Consider the following 22243-nt stretch of genomic DNA (forward strand, 5'->3'; position numbering starts at 1 on the left):
GTTACAAACCTCTCCGCGGTGAATAATTAACTCAAAAGATTAGACATCGCTTTCCACCTCCCCCTACTTTTACTACCTCATTTGAATGATTTGCTCACAAACCCTTCGGATATAAATAAATCCTTCGTTCCTAGACGGAGGGAACTCTAGGGGAAAGACGAAGTGCGCATGCGAAACAGTGATAAATCCCGCTTATAAGGCCTAGCAGGTGCAAAGCAGCCAGGAGCCTTATCATGCAGTCACTGGTTTCCGGACGACCTTTCACTGTAACTTGATTGACGTTGGGCGCAAAAGGAGTGGCACCTCATGCCCTCCCTCAGGGAACAGAGGTTAGGCTATATTTATATCCAAATGTTCCCTTTCGGCCTGTATCTTTAGTGCTACTCCAGGGGACAGACGGTTACATTAAGAAAAGTGTGTAAATCTCAGCCACGGGAAACGCTATAAAGAGCGTCCAGGACCTGGCCCTTGTTACTGCATGCCAAATTAATTGCCTCTGTGATATAGGACAGATGCAAATGACACAAAGAAAAGGTCAGAGACTGGACACCACTGTCTGGCCAGTAACAGCACAACCGTTTAAACATTCCTGGTTCACAGACCAAAGGGAGGGGTGGAACGGAAGGAGGTCAAACTCCAGAACTGACGTCCAGAAGTCCACTGCATTAGGCAAAAATGCAGAATAGTGCGCAGCACAACTTTGGAGTAGTTACCGTTGGTGTTGAGGCATCTCCAATGCCCCCTCTTGGCAAAGGAGGCCAAATCCACAGAATCGGGTGGGGGAGAAGACAATTCTGGGGCCAGACGAGCCGGCAGAGTGGTGAAACCAGTAAACAGAGAGGTCCATCATGGCCCGAAAGGACAACCCTTCACCGGGTCAGATCAGGTCCAACTGCCAGGGCCATGGACACGTGTGGCGGGCAGAGCAATGTCAACCAGCAGAAACCCCTCCTTCCCCTCCTGTAAGTTTGATCTCCTCAACCAGTCAGGATTCACCTTGCTTGTGGGATATGATTATCTGCCTTGCCCCTCCCAGAGGATAGTGCCAATCCCCCAAATACAGCAGGTCATATAAGGGCCCTTTTACGCTATGAGAGAGAGTAAAACTAGAGAGAGATGTGTCTTATTTTCAGGGGTGACTGGTCATTAGTAGCAGTTGGGGCAACAGAAAGAACTGCAACAAAATTATGTTATTTTTATTTCTCTTATTTCATGTTCATTGGTCCCTCCCTTGCTGCTTCAGACTGTGTTCTGCCGATTCGAGTTCGCAGTAGTAGGCCATAGGCTAAGCGTGAATGTGGGGCTAGCCCCTCTCTCACAATGCAATGTACAATGTACGTGTGAAAATATTAATATGCATTCTCAGAACGTTAGTGTGATCAATGTAGATCAGTGGTTCCCAACCAGGGGCACTAGGACCCCTGGGGGTACTTGGCCTCTCCACAGGGGGTACTTGAAAACACTCATGACACCATAGACTTACTAGTGAAATTAACATGAGGGGGTACTTCAGGGGTACTGAAAGCAGTGCAGAAACATTTTGGGGGTACAGTAACTGAAAAAGGTTGGGAGACTGATGTAGATCACACAAATTTGATGCCAAATTTGACAGCCAATCATGTCATTTCGCTGTCTGTCTGGCAAGAAGAGCGAGGAGGTAAGATTGTCTTAGCTAGCTTGTTAGCTTCTAAAAAGCCAGATAACTTGAGAAAATGAATAAAGTGGATTTCATACTCGAGAACCGGTTTGAAACCCTTAATTTGGAGGAGAAACTTGAAATAAAGCGACTTGGTGCCCAACAGCCACAGGATATTGTCATCTCTCAAACTGCTGATACAAAAGAAGACACTCTTCTGTTTTCCATGTCTGCTATTTGGTGGAGATGGTACTTGGTCGAGGATTGGTTACAAAGATTTGAAACATCTTTCTGAGAGGATTGCAAAACATCAGAGCAGCAGGAGTCATCTGGACAATGCTGTGAAATTGCGGGCTTACTTGGAAGGGTAAATGTCACAGCCCAATTTGACAGTGCGTACAGGCGCTCTATTGGGCAGCATAACAAACAGGTGGAGGAAATCAGGTACGTTCTCAGCGGGACCATTGCATTTATTAAACTGTGTGGAAAATGTGAAACCGCACTGCGGGGGCACGACGAGTCAGTGGACTCCCTGAATCCTGGAATATTCGGATGCATTTTCGACACTATGTGTGAAGGCGACTCGAGACTTCAGAGGCACTATGACCCTCAGCCCATCTTCAAAGGGACATCTAGCACTGTACCAAACGAACTGTTAGACTGTATGTATGAAGTGTACAGGGAGGAGATAGCCAAGCATGTGGACAAGACATCATTTGTTGCCCTACAGGCAGATGAGACACCTGTTGTCTCCTGTAAATCACAAATGGTGGTTGTGTTGCGATGCATGTTGCCTGACAATACAGTGACAGAGAGGTTTTTTGGAGTTTGTGGAAGTCAAAGATAAAACTGGACTCGGCCTCTCTAATAGCACCAAGGGTGTGCTGGAACAACTGAAGCTGGAAGAAAAGCTGATCGCTCAGACTTATGATGGTGCGGCTGTAATGAGAGGAAACGTCCGAGGGGTACAGACACTAATGAAAGAGACATACCCACATGCCCAGTTTGTTCACTGCTATGCTCACCAGCTGAACCTGACCTTGCAGCAACTCTGTTCAGCAAGGATGAGCATCCTGAAGGTGTTTTATGCAGATTTAACTGCTTTTGGCACCTTTTTCTCTGGTGCTCCAAAAACGTGTTGCGCCACTTGCTCAGGCAACACAGAGAGGCATTCCACAGCCACCCGCTGTATGTTGGAACTTTAAAAGTAAAACTGTCAATGCAGTTTGGGAAAACTGGGCTACGCTGATCCTGTGTATGGAGGACATACGCACACAACCAGGATGGGATGAGGCCAACATAAGTGAGGCATACGTCCTGTCAAAAAAACTCAGGGGCCGAGCCTTTCTGCAGCTGCTGGAATTTATTTTCTTCCTTATGCCTGAAGTTGATATTTTATACAACACTCTGCAAAAACGGAGCATCCATGCATCTGGATTTAGCAGTGTGCTCACCTGTTTCAATAAGAGTGACCAGAATATGCGGAAGCAAACTGATGAATGGGCTGCCACCCAGACGAGCCAGGCCGACGAGTAACCAACACAGCGCCGGTGATGAAGGAGGCATGCGACACAGTCATCTCCCAGGTGGATCAGAGGTTTTCACAAAGTGACCACCTGATCGCTGCCAAGCTGGTTGACAGCTCACTCTTCCCACAATTTGTCCTGTCATTCCCTACATCTGAGCTTGACTGTGCGGTGAAACTATGGCCTCTAGGAAACCAGGAAAAGTTGAAGTCTGATCTGACCACGCTGTACCGCCACACTGAGCTTCACACTGGTAAGACGGCCCTGTCTCTTTTAAGATCCATTCATGAGAACAACCTAGAGGAGGCTTTTGCCGAGACCACCACTCTGCTGAAAATTATCATAACACCTATGACGACATCCGAGTCAGAGAGGAACTTTTCCATCTTGAAGAGGGTAAAAACCTTCACTCGCAATATCATGGGACATGGTCCATCGAAAGCTAGCTGATTCAGCAGCTACATTACTTAATTCCCATAGTCATCGTAATGTTTGCCCTTTCTCTTCAAGTGATCCCTCAGCCTTGGTGAGTGAAAGCATATTTTATCATCCAGCCTTTGTGGTGCTGGTCCGTGCATTGGTCATATTTTTGTGCTGGATAGATTGATATAGATGGTGACGAGTGTCAGTGTGTCCATGCTTATCTATTAAGGTTGTTGTCATAGAATGGATCTGTATCCCTAAAACGTTGTCTTTCTGCTTTGTTGTGGCCTTCAGTGGTGTTGAGCTCATTGCTGTTTGCATGTGGCCCTGTAGGCACATTGGTTCTGAGCTTGGTTGCATTCTTAATTTAGGTTTGTAAATGTAACAGTGCTAATTTTACATGTGTGTGTGAGAGAGAAGGAGAGCAATTACACAAGAAGGTCTCTCTTGTTCTCCAGTATGTGTAGAAGCAAGCCACTCATTAAAAGTGTTTTGTGGAGCCATGCTGTTTGTTGATGTGTTAAATAAACATCAACAAGCAAGTTTTGTAGCTTTACTGGTATGTATCTAATATTTTGAAATGGTTTGTGCCCCACCAATTTTTGACATATAAAAACGCTGCAGCTTATTTTACATAAACTTTTCCACTGTATTTCAGCTTACGCTGGCATTTAACGTCAGGTAGGGCGAAACACACTGTGGGCTGGAATGGAGGGAGACTCATGCACAACAACATGTCCAAACCCTTATCAGTTTCCACTTTCCACACTTATTTTCAATGACTACATTAGCTAGCCTATATAAAATATATTTGGCTACATGAAGCCGAATAATGACAGTAGGCTAATTGCAATTATTTCCTCCACCTCATTCATCCTAGATAATTAGGTAAAATGTACCCACTGAAACATGCGTTTAACGTGACATTTTATATTTTTGGGCTCTGTGTCATCATTAGACAGAACAAGGGAAATGAGAGGACCTTATAATCACTAAATTATAATTACTCAAGTGGCAGACACAGATGTAATTAAAATGACTGATGAGGTGATTTGCACTAGTGCACATAATTAAATTATTATATTTCCTGACCTAGCCCAATTACAAATGTTGTGCAAATATAGAATGATACCCGAATTGCCAGTGAAATTATGTTGTATCCGACCCCTTCCATAGACTTAATTCAGCCAAGTTGGATCTGTGATTCTACGGCTAACCGCTAACAACCATTCCCATAGCCAGAAAGCATTAGAAAACACTGTAGCAGCAACAACACCGGCCCCCTACATAAACTTCTAATCTGAAATTAGGATAGAAATTATCTTAAAACAAATTAGCAAGAGATTTCCATATGTTGTCATTACAAAATAATCTAGCGCCTGGATTATTTTTTAGATACTTTGCGAAATAATGTTGTAGTGTACATTGGCCTAAATCTTTCAAGGTGGTACTGACAATGGAAACCTATCAGTGACTTAGTCAATGTAATGTTTCAGTGTGGAAAGAAAAACACACAGACACAGTTAAGCGTTGAAAATAAATAAACTATATTCAATAAGGTCAACTTGATTACTACATAGTTGTGGTTTTTCAAACACATTACACATCATGCCATTATTCTCCATTTGTCTTTTTTTGTCTCTCATAAAAAATTAATTTAATTTTCAATGAATTTATTACAATATTGAATAAATGTATACATCACATATCTTCTTTAAGTCAGTCATTATTCCCTACAAATGTCAGGCAGAGAGAAAAGGTTGACAGATAGAACCGCACAAAGGACACACTGAAGAACACCTGGGGTGAGTCCCCCCAACACAGACACAGAAATATCACACTCCAACAAACTGACAACAAAATTATCGGAAATGTTCACACAAGGACAGAAAAAGTCGACCTTTCTTTTCACAGATTTTATAGGTAGTGAAATATGAATAAGTGTAATAATTAAAAAAAGGGGGGATTCATCTGCTGCTAGCCCCAACTCGACATTGCTTAGTCTTTTGCAAAGTCTCAGCGGACCACGCAAGCGGTCACACACCGGACAAGAGGCATTGCCTGGACGCCATTACGTACGCAGAGTGTCTACAACATCTGACGTAAGACATTGGGACAAACGGGGAAACAGTTTTTTTTGGATAACTTGATCCAAATGTAAACCTAGACATCCATAACAGACCATGCTAACACACAAGAGGGTTCATGCATTGGCACACAGGAAACACACATATGTAAACATCCGGGGGGGTGATATCTCTTCGGCAGCAACGGCCAAAGCCAGACAATTAGCTATCATAACGAACACAATGTCTACTGTAGCTTTCCTTTAATTTTCATCCTTTATACCCAGACCCTAAAGAAACTGACGAGATACCTGCAGTGTCAGTAGTGTTTTAATGTAAACATGCTAATCTTATTTGATAGTCTCCAAGTTCTTAATTAAATAAATAAATATATATATGTGAGTCGACAGAGGGCGCAACTAACAGGGGAGGGAAGTGGTTTCTCTTTTTAAACTCCCACTGAGTTAGCTGAGCTGACTGCTCTTCAAAAGACTGAAACAAAGATGATTCAGGCTTGTATTGCACATTGCAACTACATTCTGAAGTACTGTAACAATATGGTTTGCTTCAAGAAGCTTTTGAACAATAGAATATCATTAATAAATATAAATAATTTAACTCTGGGGAACAGAAATGTACAAATGTACAAAAACATAGGAACAGTACTTTAACCAACTAAATAGTATAATGTAGGCAAGAAATGAGACACTTGTTAGCGCCACATCAAATGAACAGTGCAAGGGGTAATTTTTCCTCATAGTGGAAAATTAGAATATCAAAACATTTCTTTTCATTTCTTGCCTAAACCATAGGGTCTACATCTATAAGTTAGTGCCTCCGTCATTATCAATATTGTTTGGAAATAGAAACATTTGTCTTCCTGTATATTTTGGAAGTAAAGATAAAAAGTTGCTTTTCAAAAGTTTACAAACACTGGCAGTGGGAAAAAACTTAGCGAAGGCCAAGACAATCGTAACTGAAATTGTTGTTGGTATTATGTAAACTGAGATGAACACATCATTTTGTGTCTGTCTTTTTGTCTTCTCTTCACAGTTTTTCAATGTTTTCCTAGCAATTCACATACAACGCAGGCAATTAGACCACATTTAAGGACCATGGACAGTCTTGTGTCAGATCTCTACCCCATTTCCTGTTATCTTTGACTTCTTATTGCACTTTCATCTCATTGAGATTGGGGCAGAAGTTACAGTATATGATATAGTAAATAGGCCTGCTATATAGAATCTAAGTGGATCTTTCAAAATGTCAGTATATCCGTTTGTTTGTAATTATATGTTCCACTGAAGTGTACTTAGCTATGTAGTAGAGATTGCTTGTCTGCCACTGGTTTCCATATTGCACATTCATTAGTTTGGTTTTTGTTGGCCACTCAAAGCATACACATACCGTCTAAGACCGGTAACATTAAACTAAACATTAAATACTAGACTAAAGGCATTAAATGGGTAGGATGCAGAATTACTGTAGCAAGGATCAGTAGCTAGTTACACTGTGTGAACTACTGTGTAACCTGCTGACGTTATACCAACGTGACCCTACGGCTTGAAATCAAACCTATCCCAGCTACGCAAAGGGGGAGATTTGAATTCCCGCTTTTTTACAAAGTCGATGCACTGAAAGCCTAGAAAAAAGCTGGAGTAGAGTTAAGCTGATCCCAGGGCAGCCTTTAATGTAAACAGGTGAGGAGCAGAGGCAGGACTGCATGCTCGTCACAGGTCTGGCTGCGGTCTGGACCTGGACTCAAATCTGCACCATTCTCCCAGAAAATAAAGTAATCCAGTTTTCTCATGTCATCAACCATGCATTGTTTTGTTGACCATGCCTGTGTTGTCATGCACCTCCATCTGTAATACCACAGAAGATTAGTTGGAGCCCTTCACGCCTAAAAGTGCCCCCCCCCACCACCCCCCCCCCACAAATTTAACATTTATTTCTTCACAAATATTGACGGATTGGATTGAATGAACAACAATACAAACATCTCGGTACAGAAACGTGTACTAGCTCCTGATCAGGATCAGGCTGACAGGTTTCTCTCTATTGGACCGAACACACAAGACCCTACGTCTCACCCCTGTCACATACACCAGTGGACACTGTATGGTCGCTGTCCGCTCATTCTCTTGTGGACAGACTCCTAAACATGACTGATAATCCAGTGACCAATTATCCAATACTTCTGCATTAACCGATATGACTGCCCACAGAGCAAGCTTGGAGCCCAAAACACTCAGTATATTTGAATATGCTTTTCAGTTTATAACTGTATTCAGGTAAAGAGTTTTTGTTGTTGTATACATTACATTTACACTCGCTATTGCAGATTAATGTGTCGTTTTGTGTAGTAGTGTTTCAGTTGATTGTATTTACACCATCAATGTGCCTGCATTGCCGAATAATAGTTTGAAATGGACAGGAAAATGTACAAGGTCTCAAACATGATGGTGAGGGAGGACAACGGTCCGATGTGGAAGTGCCCATCAATATGATTCTCGCTGTAATCTCCAGTGAAACCAAACTTGATGGTTCATTCTTCTGTGCCTCCTAAGACTGTTATTTTAATGTATTTAGAAGGTGTGGTTATTAACCATTATGATGCCATGATGTACACAAGCTACTGGCAAAAGCTGTTTTCCTGTCGAGTCATAAAGTAGTGACTAGTTTCCGAGCCCCATTCATTATACTCTATCTGTTCCTACTGGCCACTCCATTCCGTCATATCTGCGGAGAAATTATTCTTTAATAAATATGAACTACACTCCTAAATTACGCTATATACAAGAGTACCAATATTTACACCAACACAGCATTTAAAGCTTGTTTCAATGTTACTCCAGAAATGCTGTTTCCTCTTTACCTTCCATAGAAAACCGTACATGCATCTTGGAGCTTTCAGTTGATTTGTTTTTGTTGTATTCCGTGTCTACCGTCCCATTCTACTCCTCGAACAACTATGTCAAAGGCACCCCCCCTCCACGACAAAACGATTCGGAGGTGCTACCCTTCAGATACAAATAGGGATTGATTCAGGTGGATGGAGTCTAGATCCCCTGAATCGCTGACGGAGTCGTGGGCCTCGCCACAAAACACGGCACTCAACCCTGCTCCAGTTAAATCAGTCAAGCTCGACTCAAACCCCCGTTAAGCAGCCAGCTGGGGTTAATAGAACGCCAGTGCAACCATACCTTTCCACACACCTGTGTGCTTGTCATGTTCTCTCTTCACTCTCCCTCTTTTCTGACATGCTCTTTGTACGTTCGAACGGTGGTTTTCTCGGTGAAAATCTCCCCCTGTCTCACTTCCTTTATCACATCCTTGACCAATACTTTCTTTTCCCCTACTTTCCCCTTACTCATCTGTCCAAGTTAGCGTGTGAGCTGTGTACAACATTTGAGTGTGCAACAAGGAGGTTGATGTTGCCCGGGTGTCATCCAGACACTAACCGTGTACTGGCACAACACTGTCTGCTTGTGCGTGTCTATGTAAGAAACCGTTTGTACATTTTGTTTGGGAATGCATATGTATGTGTTTATATATACTGTACGTAGAAATACTGTTTCTGTGTCCTTGTGTAGATAGGTGTGTGAGTGTGTGTGTGCGCGTGTCGGAGTATCTCAGTAGTGCGTGATTATAAGTATGATGTACTGCATGTCAGTGTCTTGACTGGTAGCCCCGTCTGCTCTCATGTGTCCTCTAGAAACCCTCTACGTGGCAGTAGGCCTCCAGGCTGGAGAACAGGATGTAGAGGAACCAGAGGCCCAGGAACAGGAGGCTCGTGACGATGCGTGCTGTCCGCGGCCCCCCCAGCTCCCCACCGATGGAGGGCCGCCGGCGGAACAGCAGCACGCCCATGCAGATGAAGGCGAAGATGGTGAAGAGGGTGACGGAGAAGGCCAGGGAGCCCGGGTCCACGCGGAACTCCTTGCCCTGCGCCTTCCAGTAGACGGCCGCCACCGACCACGCCACGCCGATGCCCAGGAACACGTTGACCGCGTTGCTGCCCGTCACGTTGCCCACCGACGCGTCGGCGTGCTGGTCCTGCGTGGCAGCCACCTTACTGGCAAATGTGTCTGGGGAGGGAAGGAGGGAGGGAGGGAGGGAGGGCGGGAGGAAAGAGGGGAGGGAGAACTAAATAACACCGGGAACACCTGTGAAGACTGGTTGTGGTGTTTGAACGGCACTGATTTGCACCATCTCTTACCGGGAATGGAGGTGCCCAGAGCCACAAACACTACAGCGGTGACCGTGTCCTTGAGGCCCACCGTGCAGCCAAAGTGAGACGCCAAGTCCCCGATTACGGCAGTCAGGATGCCGATGACCGAGATGGACACGAAGAAGCAGGCCCAGCCATTCCAGTACTCAGTGGGCGGGACGCAGGCGAACAGGACCTTCCAGAACACGGTCAGGAAGTGCATGACGTAGTCGTAGCAGGAAGGCAGGCGCTCCTCACGCCCCTTCTCGTCGTCGTCGTCCCCGTCACCTGGGGGGGGCCGGGGGGTTAATAAAAGACCAAGACACGGTTAGTATGGCCCGCGCTCACAAAACGGTGCTTCTATGAGCCTTCCAGCACTCCGCTACCTAGAATGAGCTACCTGGAAATGGGCGAAATATCTTGAAATGACAGGGATCTAGTCACCTGTAATTATTTTAAAACTATGATGGAGGATAATGATGGGGGGGGCTGTAAATGGTTTGACCTGTGGCTTGCACTGTACCTCAAAGAAAATAACATTTATATCAATGAACCGTGTGCCTCAATATTTCTGTTAACTCTGTCCTTTTATGCACTGCTGTTTCAGCCAAGTCCCTCATGGAAAATCTGTGTTTAATCTCAATGAGACTCGATCCACTAATTGTAAAGGTTAAATAAAAGAGAACACAAACACATTCATGATGCACACCATCATCTTCATCGCTCTATCACCACCATGCTCTGTGTAATTGTTTCTGTACCTTTGGGGTGACAATGAGATGGTTTTTGTCTGCAATTAACTGAAATCTCCACTAGGGAGTGCTCATATACCAGACAAGTTAAGACAACTATTACTTCCACACTGTTGAAGTAAGCTTTTCTTTCAAAAGTCATTATGATATTTTATAATTATAAAAACAGAAACTGTGCTATATTAAGTCTAAGTGGTTGGCAATGATCTCCTCTCATAAAATGATTCAGTTAAAAAGAGACTTTGAAAATAAGAAACTGGATCCTCACTGCATACATCTGACATTTCACTTTAATGAGCAACTGATAAATATATTTACGTTTTGTCTGCTCTTTAAAAGAACAATAATAGACCGCAGGTATACAATATAATACATCTCTGTTATGCAAAAGTAAGGTGTGTATGGGTTTAAATGCATCCATGAAGGAGTGCTTTCAAGACCAAAAACTAACCTTAACTCCTACCCTAACTTTAACCATCACCTTAACGTTAAACCTAATTATAACCCTACACTCAGCTCAATATAAGCCTTGGATATACCTTTTGTAAGTGGATCCCAGCAAAACATGCTTACTTTGCCACTCTGGTCCTCACAAGTACAGGAACACACACACACACACACAGACACACAAAAAAAAAGCAAAAGCTGACCTGCGCTGACAGTCACAGCTTCCACGAACTGCTCCCTCCAGGAGTGAGTGCCAATCACAAGGGCCAAGTTGGTCTTCTTAATGAGCTTGTCAACGGTGCTCTGTCAATCACAAACAAAGACCTCGCTGTCAGCGTGCAATTATAGAGAAGAACAAAAATGAATTAGCACGATCTAGTGGCACAGCTACCATGAGAACAGAAGTAGCAGATATTCACAATACAAGAAGTTTAGTGTTACCCCATACACAAACAAACAATTCTCTCTGTTAATTAAAGTGTCTGTGATTCAGACCACCTTACATTAGTGAATGCTTAGATTTTCACACTGGCCCTACAACTGGAGATTTATTTCTTTGTTGGCGTCCCGTGTAGCTTAGTTAGTGTTAGCGTCCCGTGTAGCTTAGTGTTAGCGTCCCGTGTAGCTTAGTTAGTGTTAGCGTCCCGTGTAGCTTAGTTAGTGTTAGCGTCCCGTGTAGCTTAGTTAGTAGCTTAGTTAGTGTTAGCGTCCCGTGTAGCTTAGTTAGTGTTAGCGTCCCGTGTAGCTTAGTTAGTGTTAGCGTCCCGTGTAGCTTAGTTAGTGTTAGCGTCCCGTGTAGCTTAGTTAGTGTTAGCGTCCCGTGTAGCTTAGTTAGTGTTAGCGTCCCGTGTAGCTTAGTTAGTGTTAGCGTCCCGTGTAGCTTAGTTAGTGTTAGCGTCCCGTGTAGCTTAGTTAGTGTTAGCGTCCCGTGTAGCTTAGTTGGTGTGAACTAGACCTTGATCCTACACAATCTGATTTTAACAAGAATATAAATTGTGCAATTTTCTCTAGTACACTGTTCAACAATCCAGGAAATGAGGAATGAGGATGGAAGCACCCTAGCAAAGTCGGACTGCATGTGATTTTTAATTAGATTCAAAGGTCCAATCATACTGGAAGACTCTGAGCAGTAACCTAGCGGATGTAGGGACCCAGTAGAATCTGGTTGGATTAGAGGGGCATGGCTACACAGACAGGCCTAGTCAAGAAATTAATGAATGCAGCGATAGTTGAATGGACTCGGTTCATTAAGTCATTTGAGATAACCCCAACGAGCCATTTCCAGCTAGCTACTTTATACTATCTAGCCGGCAAGAGCAGCATGGTGCTATTTCAACATGAAGTTAAATAAAGTTATGTTTTTCATGGTCGAGGGACATAGGACTTAGTGCATTGGTTATTTCATAGTATTGGTCACCATATGGAATTTGTCGTCCGTGAATAGCCAATTAGCTAACTTAAAATGACAAGCCGGTGTGACTTAACAGAGCAATGCTGTCGTTTTGTTTCACAGAGACTGTTGCTTCCCACTGGGTATAACAGACTTGCTTAACCTGGCAGCTGAATCACATTTCTGGCATTTGCACAGCCGGACAATTTGTTCCATTCCACTTGATTATATTTGAGTTAGAATAGCAGCCTACACCAGAAATAACTTGTACCACTGGTAAGGTAAGTACCCATCTGGATGTCATTGTGATATATTCTACAGTTCTCCTCACTGGGGATTTTTTTTTTTTGCTGCAAGCTGGCAATACAATACGGGGGGCCTAGTATGTTGACACTCAATTGCCAAGCACTGCTGTTTGGCAAAAAGGAGAGGGAAGCAGCTTGATGGCCCAGGGTTTGCAATGTTTTTTTTTCTTCCAGGGCCCTCTTTTTCAAACCCCCGAATGTAACACTAAGGCACACAAATTAGGGGCCCGGCATTAACCGCAGACAAGTTTCAAATGACCATGGAAAGCACATGTGGTGGTCTTGGAAAACCAACTGGACTGACAAAATGAAATAATAAGCGAACCACTGGTATCCAGGAAGACTGGCACAGTGTAATGATGCCAGGCCAGTGTGCACCCCCCCCCCAAGATGTAAATCTTCCTTCAAGAAGCCAGTGGACATGTGGACATGTTCATTAAATGCTTACAAGTAACTGCTTGTTGTTTCACAAATCAACTTTTTGATGATATTCTAATTATATGACCAGCACCTGTATAGGGCGCTTTGTCCGTGCTCAGACAATGGTCACACTGACAACTTCTCAGCAAGAAACATTTGAGTAGACGATCTGTTTTGCAACATGCAAGAAATGCTCCAAGCAGAGCTAGCGTCTAGCGACTACAGATTCAACCAGACAGAACGCTAAGCTCTAGACGCTAGACGTGGGTGGTCAACAAAAACAAAACACAGCACGAGGAGAGTAGCCTGCGGAAATAACTGGCCGCAAGTTCGAAAATCGCTGCAGTGCGCCATGACCTTCAGTGGTCATTACAGCTTATGTTCACTTGAGGATCTCTCAATTTGTAATTACGCCTCAGTTTTGTGATTCACTAAGAATTATGTGTTAGTGATCAAGTAAATCTACACCCAGTACATTCCCAACAGTGCCACACCTCTACCAGGCTCTATACGTCTGGATTTCTAGCCTGGGGGCGATGTTAATAATGACCCCTAAAACACATAAGGATGAGGTAAAGAACAAACTCACTACTGTAATAACCGAAATGGGCTCCATGGAATACAAATGTTTATAAGGACACCATGTTTTAGTCTTAAATGTAATGCACAAGGTATCGAAAGATGACAAAACAAAGAAAATGTAGAACAATTTTGATGGCTGTAGAAATCTATAAATAGAGCGGGCCATATGTACAATATTTACTTTACTACTAGCATGAATACATGCATAAATGACCAGAAGAGCTCTGAAGTTAATGTTTTAAGTTAATGTTTCAACTGGTTTTTTTCAACACAAAAAAGTCCATCATGTCAAAGTGAAAAATAAAACACACAAATTGTTCTAAATTCATTACCAATACAAAACAGAATATAAAACACTTCTTAATTATGGACTCTACGGTGATCAGGGAGGACATTCAATGTTCTTATGTCTTATGCCTCATTGGCGCTTTTGAATAACCTTATTCTGGATTTGCTTTGAATGTCTCATCTCATCTTCATCCACTTATCCGGTATCGGGTCGCGGGGGCAGCAGCTCCAGCAGGGGACCCCAAACTTCCCTTTCCTGAGCCACATTTGCCAGCTATGACTGGGGGATCCCGAGGCGTTCCCAGGCCAGTGTCGAAATATAATCTCTCCACCTAGTCCTGGGCCTACCCTGAGGTCTCCTCCCAGCTGGACGTGCCTGGAACACCTCCCTAGGGAGACGTCCTGGGGAATCCTTACCAGATGCCCGAACCACCTCAACTGGCTCCTTTGGACACAAAGGAGCAGCGGCTCTACTCCGAGTTCCTCACGGATGGCTGAGCTTCTCACCCTATCCCTAAGGGAGAAGCCAGCCACCCTTCTGAAAAAAAACATTTCAGCCGCTTGTACTTGCGATCTTGTTCTTTCGGTCATGACCCAGCCTTCATGACCATAGGTGAGGGTAGGAAGGAAAACTGACCGGTATATCGAGAGCTTTGCCTTCCGGCTCAGCTCTCTTTTCATCACAACGGTGCGGTAAAGCGAATGCAATACCGCCCCCGCTGCTCCGATTCTCCGGCCAATCTCCCGCTCCATTGTCCCCTCACTTGCGAACAAGACCCCGAGATACTTGAACTCCTTTACTTGGGGTAACGCCTCATTCCCTACCCGGAGAAGGCACTCCATCGGTTTCCTGCTGAGAACCATGGCCTCAGATCTAGAGGTGCTAATCCTCATCCCAACCGCTTCGCACTCGGCTGCTTTGAATGTTCCTTGGTCTTCCACAGATGAAATCCATTCAACCAATAATGTGACCCGTCAAAAAAATATTTGCATTACAGCTCATTCAGGTGTGCCATAGTAAAGGGGATGAATACTTACGCAACCAGTTATTTTATTTTTGTAATTAACCTCCTGACACCGTGTGTCTGCATATGAGAACACTGTGTTTTAGGCTTCCTGCACCATGTACTTCATTCTGCTTAACTTAAACCTATTGTCTTTATTAGAGGACAGTTGTCTGCGCCATGCTTAGATATTATACTTAACAGGTCCTACTAATCCCAATCTATTGTCCAAATGTGACATTGATTACAATTGTTTTAAAACCGTTTAATCGTTTTGATGACCACTGCTACTTATACTGTTCCCCTCCAGACAACAAACAATGATATTTAACGGAGATACATTGTAGTACATTATTTGCACTGTTTGGTGGGTTCAATAACGTCAACATTTTAAACAATGCTGCAACACTGATGTAGGGTTTTATGTAGCCACGTGCCAATTCAATTGTGTTTTGTGCTACTATAAATCAAGTATCAAGTGCAATCATATAATACATATTACATTCCACTTAATCAAGTCAAGAGGCATACACCCTGATTGGATTAAATCCCATTGCCTGATAGGACTTCAATGAGCTGGCAGTCTTCATTCACATCAATTTGTTCGCTTGATGAAAAGAAGTAAATTCTTATAATCTCATTAGCCACAACTCAAATGTGTTTAATAATGATGTATTGGATTGATATGCTTGTCTCAAATGTCTCCACTGTGCTTAGTATCTGTAATCAGGAGGGCTGGTGTTAAACAACTGTCTATAAGATCAGCTTTGCCTACAATGCATAAGATGGCATGGGCAAGAGGGTCATTGGGTCCTGTTTAACCCATTGGGTCCTATTTAACCCATTGGGTCCTGTTTAACCTATTGGGTCCTGTTTAACCCATTGGGTCCTGTTTAACCTATTGGGTCTTATTTAACTCACTGGGTCCTGTTTAACACGTTGGGTCCTGTTTAGTTGGTAGGGCATAGTGCTTGTCATGCCAGGGTGGAAGGTTCAATTTCCAAATATAAGCACTTACTACTACTGTCTCTCTGGAAAAAAGTCTGCTAAAAGACTTCAATGTAGATACAAGGGACCTGATCTTAGATCAGCACTCCTACTCAAATGTGCTTGATACTGTTGTACTGTATTGTACTGCATAATACTGCATGACAGCGTATGATACTTCATGATACTTCATGATAAGGTATGATACTGCATGTATAGTATCTGCACTATATGTAAGGCTCCTAAACTCTGATGATGCCAACAGAGGGAAACCGGGAGAAGGCTTATGTCTTGAACTGAGAAGGAAACTGGGAGGAGAGTTACACCTTGAACTCAGAGGGAAACCGGGAGGAGGGTAATACCTTGAACTCAGAAAGAAACCGGGAGGAGGGTTATACCTTGAACTCAGAGGGAATCTGGGAAGATGGTTGTACCTTGAACTCATATGACTCCTCAATGACCACCTCCAGACGGCTGTGCTCTCCCAAGATGGGCTTTCCCATTTCTGCAATGCGCCTGGCCTCCTCCTCCTCTGCACTCATCTGTCCATTGGGATCTTCTGGGAGATAAATGGATCAGAGAAGAGAGAGGGGGGGTGAGAGAGTGGGGTGAGAGAGTGGGGTGAGAGAGTGGGGTGAGAGAGGGGGGTACGGGAAAGAGAGAAATTGTCATTCAAACATACCAACATTCCTAACAAATTAATATTTAGAGGTCAGAGGCCAATAAATAATTTAGATTAAGACTTGTTCATATATCACTCGTGTGCTTCAGTCCATATATGTTGAGACGCGTGTGAGTGGGGGAGAGGCTGTATGAACAGAGGAGACATGAGAGGTAGACGTTGGGTTTTGTGGAGATATGGAGAGATTAGTGAGGTAGAATCATGACAAGTGGAACCCTAAGATAAAGCAGAGTAAAGGCAGCCAGACATTTTGTGAAAGTAAAAAACATTAACAGAGAAACAGAAAAAAGCAATGAGAGCAATGAGATGAAGCGAGACACATATTGATTGGTGACCAAAGGCCAGCATCTAAAGAGTGTGATGGAATTACTCAGTCACACAGCATGATGGACAAACGCATCCAATCAGCAAGCTTCCTCTAATATCCCACTATAAAGAGCTGTGTGGGCAGAACCTATTCTCCTTGCTTCCGTTCAGCGTCATAATCCTTGTCTACACTGGGTTATTAGTAATCCTCTCATCGGAGAGACGACAAAGACAGTGAGCTGTGAAGTCGCGAAGGAACGCAGTGTTTCTGTGTCCTTGTCCTTGTGTGGTGAGTGGGCGGAGATGATTCCTTTGTTAGTTCCTTCCATGTGCCGTCAGCACCACGAGCATCAGTTATGAAAGGAGCACTTGGCCACAGCACATTACCAGACACACCGTGCTCCCCCGACACTGCGGCTCATTCACCGTCTACCAATCAGCCACAATGGCCCAAGCCCAGATGGATGCTAATTGCTACCAGGCTAAGCCCAGTGGAGGCATGTAGCATTGGGCTGTCGCCACGTGTGTTACACTGTAGTGTGAGGAAGTGTACTGATGCTCAGCTACGTCACTGTGAATGCATAACTGCACCATCCCCTCGGGGGGCCTGTATTTCTCAAGTTTCCCCGGAGGTTTACGCGCTCGGGTTTAGGTTTACGCACCCTGTCCATCTCGTATTCACTATAATGCAAACGGCAAGGACAGCGTTTCCGACATTCCTCCAGGAGCGGCTAGTTTTGCGAGGTGTTATCCAGGGATTGACACAAATCAATGTGAGAGTGATGCACTTTATGAGGCGAGTGGGTCTGTATCATGGACGCATGCTGTAAATAGACTCCTGTCACTGACCCAGCACAGTGGCCAATCTGTGGCTACCAGAGAGGTGGTGTACTGGCCTGTCTCCACATACGCTGTTTTATTATGGATTCTGTGTACTCATGGAAAATGCTTGTTGTTGTTGTTTTTAATGGGTAGAGCCGGGACTAAAATCTTGGGCCTTGGGATAATAACCGTAACTGCTGTTTCTAGGCACATTTTTAAATCAAGTTGATGATGGTCTTACCTTGATTAAGCAGAAAAGCTAGAAGGAAAGAAGAAATGAAATAACAGAACAGTCAGTACAGCCAATGTGCAGTATACTCTACGAAATAAAAGGTTCCTTCCAGATCCTTTAGGGGTTCTTAAAATTAAAACTGTTGAGGAACTATACCTTTCTGAGGAAACCTAAGCATAGTCAGAAATGGCATATTTGAGCAATAAATTGTAACATAGACACTGTAATGTAACTTGCTGACAAAGCTCAGACTTGGCGCTTCACATCACTGGTAAGGTTTTTGACTGAGAGTCAATCTGAAATTAAGCACAGATCACAACAGTACGATGGAGGGTTTTTGTTGTGTGTTGTCAGGGTGTGTAATGCTGTACATTAAAAGGACACAGTGTTTTTAAAGATGATATTTGTAAGAGTATAACAACTACAGCTGTCATACAACCTAGCCAAACACACGTTAGCGCTAATGACTTCCCATCACAAAATAATATCATAATATCCTGCGTTTGTGATCACCATGTTTTATGTAGTTACAGATGACATGGCGTCCTACCCTGGGCTGTGCCCACAACATAAGCCTATTCTCTATAAGAACATACAACATAGCCAGCAATGTTGGCAAAAGAACAAGCTTTCAATGTATGTCTACCTGACCCAGATTACTATTTATAATGGCCTGTTTTTAGGATTGCATAAAAAAACATTAGTAATTGTGTGATGGCTAGGATGCCGTGTGTTGTTCCATACTAAACTACTGCAAGTGTTGCTTACTCTAATTCCTCAGTGTCACAGGGAAGGAGAAAACTAATAAAAATAAACATATAGTTGAAGACTCTTCCTTGACTGATAGAATTGCAGTGAAATTATTGTTGTGACTTTGCAGAGGTGTGTGGCCAGCTGACGTCAGTCTATCTGAATATCACTCATTCAGTTGTTTTGTCAGTCATCAGTTATGTCCTATGTGGCAGATGTTCAGATGTTGTCAACAAATGCAGTGAAAAGTGCAGCAAAATGTACAATGTACATAAAATCCATAATCAAATCTTTGGATTGAGTCTTGTGCCTTGTGTACAAACTATTCCCTTTCAATTTCTAACATATTCCTTCTGTAAGAAACATTTGAATGTAACCCTACCCATACAGGCTAATTCCCATGTGTGAAAGGGTTAAAATCTATCAAAAGGGTTTCTCAAACAACGTATAGGGGTTCCCCACAGTTTCAATTTGAAGAACCCCCAAAGGACCTTCTAGGAACTTTTTTCTTTTTAGAGACACGCTACCCTACTCCAACACTTAACTAGCCTCATGAGATTTCACCAACTAAGAGCTCTGCTGCTACAACAGCCATTGTGAGCTCTCTGCTAAGTGCTTCAGCTAAGTGAAACATGTTCTTTTCTTGAACCCTTCTCTATCTCTGACTCACTCTCTCTCGCTCTCTTTTACAGTTGTGTCATGATTCCACACTCTTCTCCGACAGTGTATGCAACCGTCTCTCTCTTTATCTCTCTGTCACACACCCCATTTGATGTTCAGAATTGAAATTCCATTCTTTACCCACATCAAGGCTTCCTGACAGTGCTTGACTGGTACTACTTTTGCTCAAAGGGTGACTTGTCTATTTTGTCAGGTGCCTGAAGTGGAATTACAAAGATATCAATAATTACTTTAATTGCACTGTACTGTACAAATGTTTGCGTTTCACAGTGAGTTTGTGGTAGAGTCCCTGTCCGTGTTTTACTGTGTCTGTCTGAATCCACTTGTATATGACATTCATGTATTACATTGCACATGGTTTATGGAATTAAATTATTTATTTAGTGTAAACATATTTGGGAAAATACATTTACATAAATGTCTGTAAGACCCCAAATGTTTGAACTACAAACAATAAGATAGGGTTGGGTTCAGAAATGAATACACTACTTAGTAGATTTGGGGTTTTGCGTTCAGACGTACACAAGCTACTGCATAAATCAACAGGTTAGCACAGTACCGTTGCTGTAAAAATGGAAGACCACACATGCAAAGAAAAAACTGTTTAAATTCTATCATTCTAATGATCTGTTAAACAACTGTGTATGTCTTACAATGCATTTGTATGCATTAAAGGCTTACATTTTTACAGTAATTTCCAATTGTTTTCAACGTTTGGACACACTTATGACTGGTACATAGATCCAAAATCATATTGCTAAATGTTCCTTGACACGACCATCTTAAAACAAGTCCCAACGGTAACGTCGTAGAAATCGTAAATTAAGAGCAACAACAGACTTCAGAGAGATAATTAAAGATGTATCTAAAAGAAGTAAGATGCATCTAAAGATGTAATTAAAGATGTATCAGCACTAACCCACTATCAACCACTGACAACAGTAAAAGAAAACCCTACACATTGTCTCTATCGTTTTTTCTTACAATGGGTGAAACAATGATCCCTCCCGGCATTATAAGTCTGTAGTTGGTGGTCAGTCAAGTCAGTACATTTCTTTGGTTTTCTCTTGCAATATTATTGATTGAAATGTGAGCTTGGGCTGAATTTTTAATTGGGCTGAATTGTTAATTGTGAGCAGACTGACTATATATTACGAGAGAGGGGAGATATATATATACAGTGGGGAGAACAAGTATTTGATACACTGCTGATTTTGAAGGTTTTCCCACTTACAAAGCATGTAGAAGTCTGTCATTTTTAATCATAGGTACTCTTCAACTGTGAGTGACGGAATCTAAAACAAAGATCTAGAAAATCACATTGTATGATTTTTGAGTAATTAATTAGCATTTTATTGCATGACATAAGTATTTGATACATCAGAAAAGAAGAACTTGGTACAGAAACCTTTGTTTGCAATTACAGAGATCATACGTTTCCTGTAGTTCTTGACCAGGTTTGCACACACTGCAGCAGGGATTTTGGCCCACTCCATACAGACCTTCTCCAGATCCTTCAGGTTTCGGGCTGTCGCTGGGCAATACAGACTTTCAGCTCCCTCCAAAGATTTTCTATTGGGTTCAGGTCTGGAGACTGGCTAGGCCACTCCAGGACCTTGAGATGCTTCTTACTGAGCCACTCCTTAGTTGCCCTGGCTGTGTGTTTCGGGTCTTTGTCATGCTGAAAGATCCAGCCACGACCCATCTTCAATGCTCTTACTGAGGGAAGGAGGTTGTTGCCAAGATCTCACAATACATGGCCCCATCCATCCTCCTCTCAATACGGTGCAGTCGTCTGGTACCCTTTGCAGAAAAGCATCTCCAAAGAAAGATGTTTCCACCTCCATGCTTCATGGTTGGGATGTTGTTCTTGGGGTTGTACTCATCCTTCTTCTTCCTCCAAACACGGCGAGTGGAGTTTAGACCAAAAGGCTCTATTTTTGTCTCATCAGACCACATGACCTTCTCCCATTCCTCTTCTGGATCATCCAGATGGTCATTGGCAAACTTCAGACGGGCCTGGACATGCACTGGCTTGGGCAGGGGGACCTTGGGTGCGCTGCAGGATTTTAATCCATGACGGCATAGTGTGTTACTAATGGTTTTCTTTGAGACTGCGGTCCCAGCTCTCTTCAGGTCATTGACCAGGTCCTGCCGTGTAGTTCTGGGCTGATCCCTCACCTTCCTCATGATCATTGATGCCCCAGAGGTGAGATCTTGCATGGAGCCCCAGACTGAGGGAGATTGACAGTCATCTTGAACCTCTTCCATTTTCTAAAAATTGCGCCAACCGTTGTTGCCTATTGTCCTGTAGCCCATCCCAGCCTTGTGCAGGTCTGCAATTTTATCCCTGATGTCCTTACACAGCTCTCTGGTCTTGGCCATTGTGGAGAGGTTGGTGTCTGTTTGACTGAGTGTGTGGACAGGTGTCTTTTATACAGTTAACGAGTTGAAACAGGTGCAGTTAATACAGGTAATGAGTGAAGAACAGTAGGGCTTCTTAAAGAAAAACAAACCGGTCTGTGAGAGCCGGAATTCTTACTGGTTGGTATGTGATCAAATACTTATGTCATGCAATAAAATGCAAATTAATTATTTCAAAATCGTAAAATTTTAGATTCCTTCTCTCACAGTTGAAGTGTACCTATGATAAAAATTACAGACCTCTACATGCTTTATAAGTAGGACAACCGGGGAAAATCGGCAAATACTTGTTCTCCCCACTGTATAC

At 43.1% G+C, this 22243-nt stretch overlaps 1 protein-coding gene across 4 annotated transcripts in view; it reads right to left on the reverse strand.

Annotated features, from left to right (window-relative positions):
* Nucleotides 1-5108: 5108 nt before the first annotated feature.
* slc8a2b (solute carrier family 8 member 2b) overlaps nucleotides 5109-22243 on the reverse strand; it is a 93843-nt gene continuing 76708 nt past the window's right edge. For 3 of the 4 annotated variants that reach the window (XM_020047070.2, XM_010898539.3, XM_020047074.2), the window contains 5 exons: nucleotides 18091-18108; nucleotides 16474-16598; nucleotides 11267-11366; nucleotides 9874-10152; nucleotides 5109-9742 (listed from right to left, as the gene is read on the reverse strand). In XM_020047070.2, the coding sequence (XP_019902629.1) occupies nucleotides 9366-9742; nucleotides 9874-10152; nucleotides 11267-11366; nucleotides 16474-16598; nucleotides 18091-18108 (899 nt within the window). In that variant the 3' untranslated portion in view covers nucleotides 5109-9365. The remainder of the gene's footprint in view (nucleotides 9743-9873; nucleotides 10153-11266; nucleotides 11367-16473; nucleotides 16599-18090; nucleotides 18109-22243) is intronic. The other variant, XM_020047072.3, reaches the window with a different exon arrangement.

The sequence above is a fragment of the Esox lucius genome, chromosome 1, assembly GCF_011004845.1.
Source record: "Esox lucius isolate fEsoLuc1 chromosome 1, fEsoLuc1.pri, whole genome shotgun sequence".
Classification (NCBI taxonomy): domain Eukaryota; kingdom Metazoa; phylum Chordata; class Actinopteri; order Esociformes; family Esocidae; genus Esox; species Esox lucius.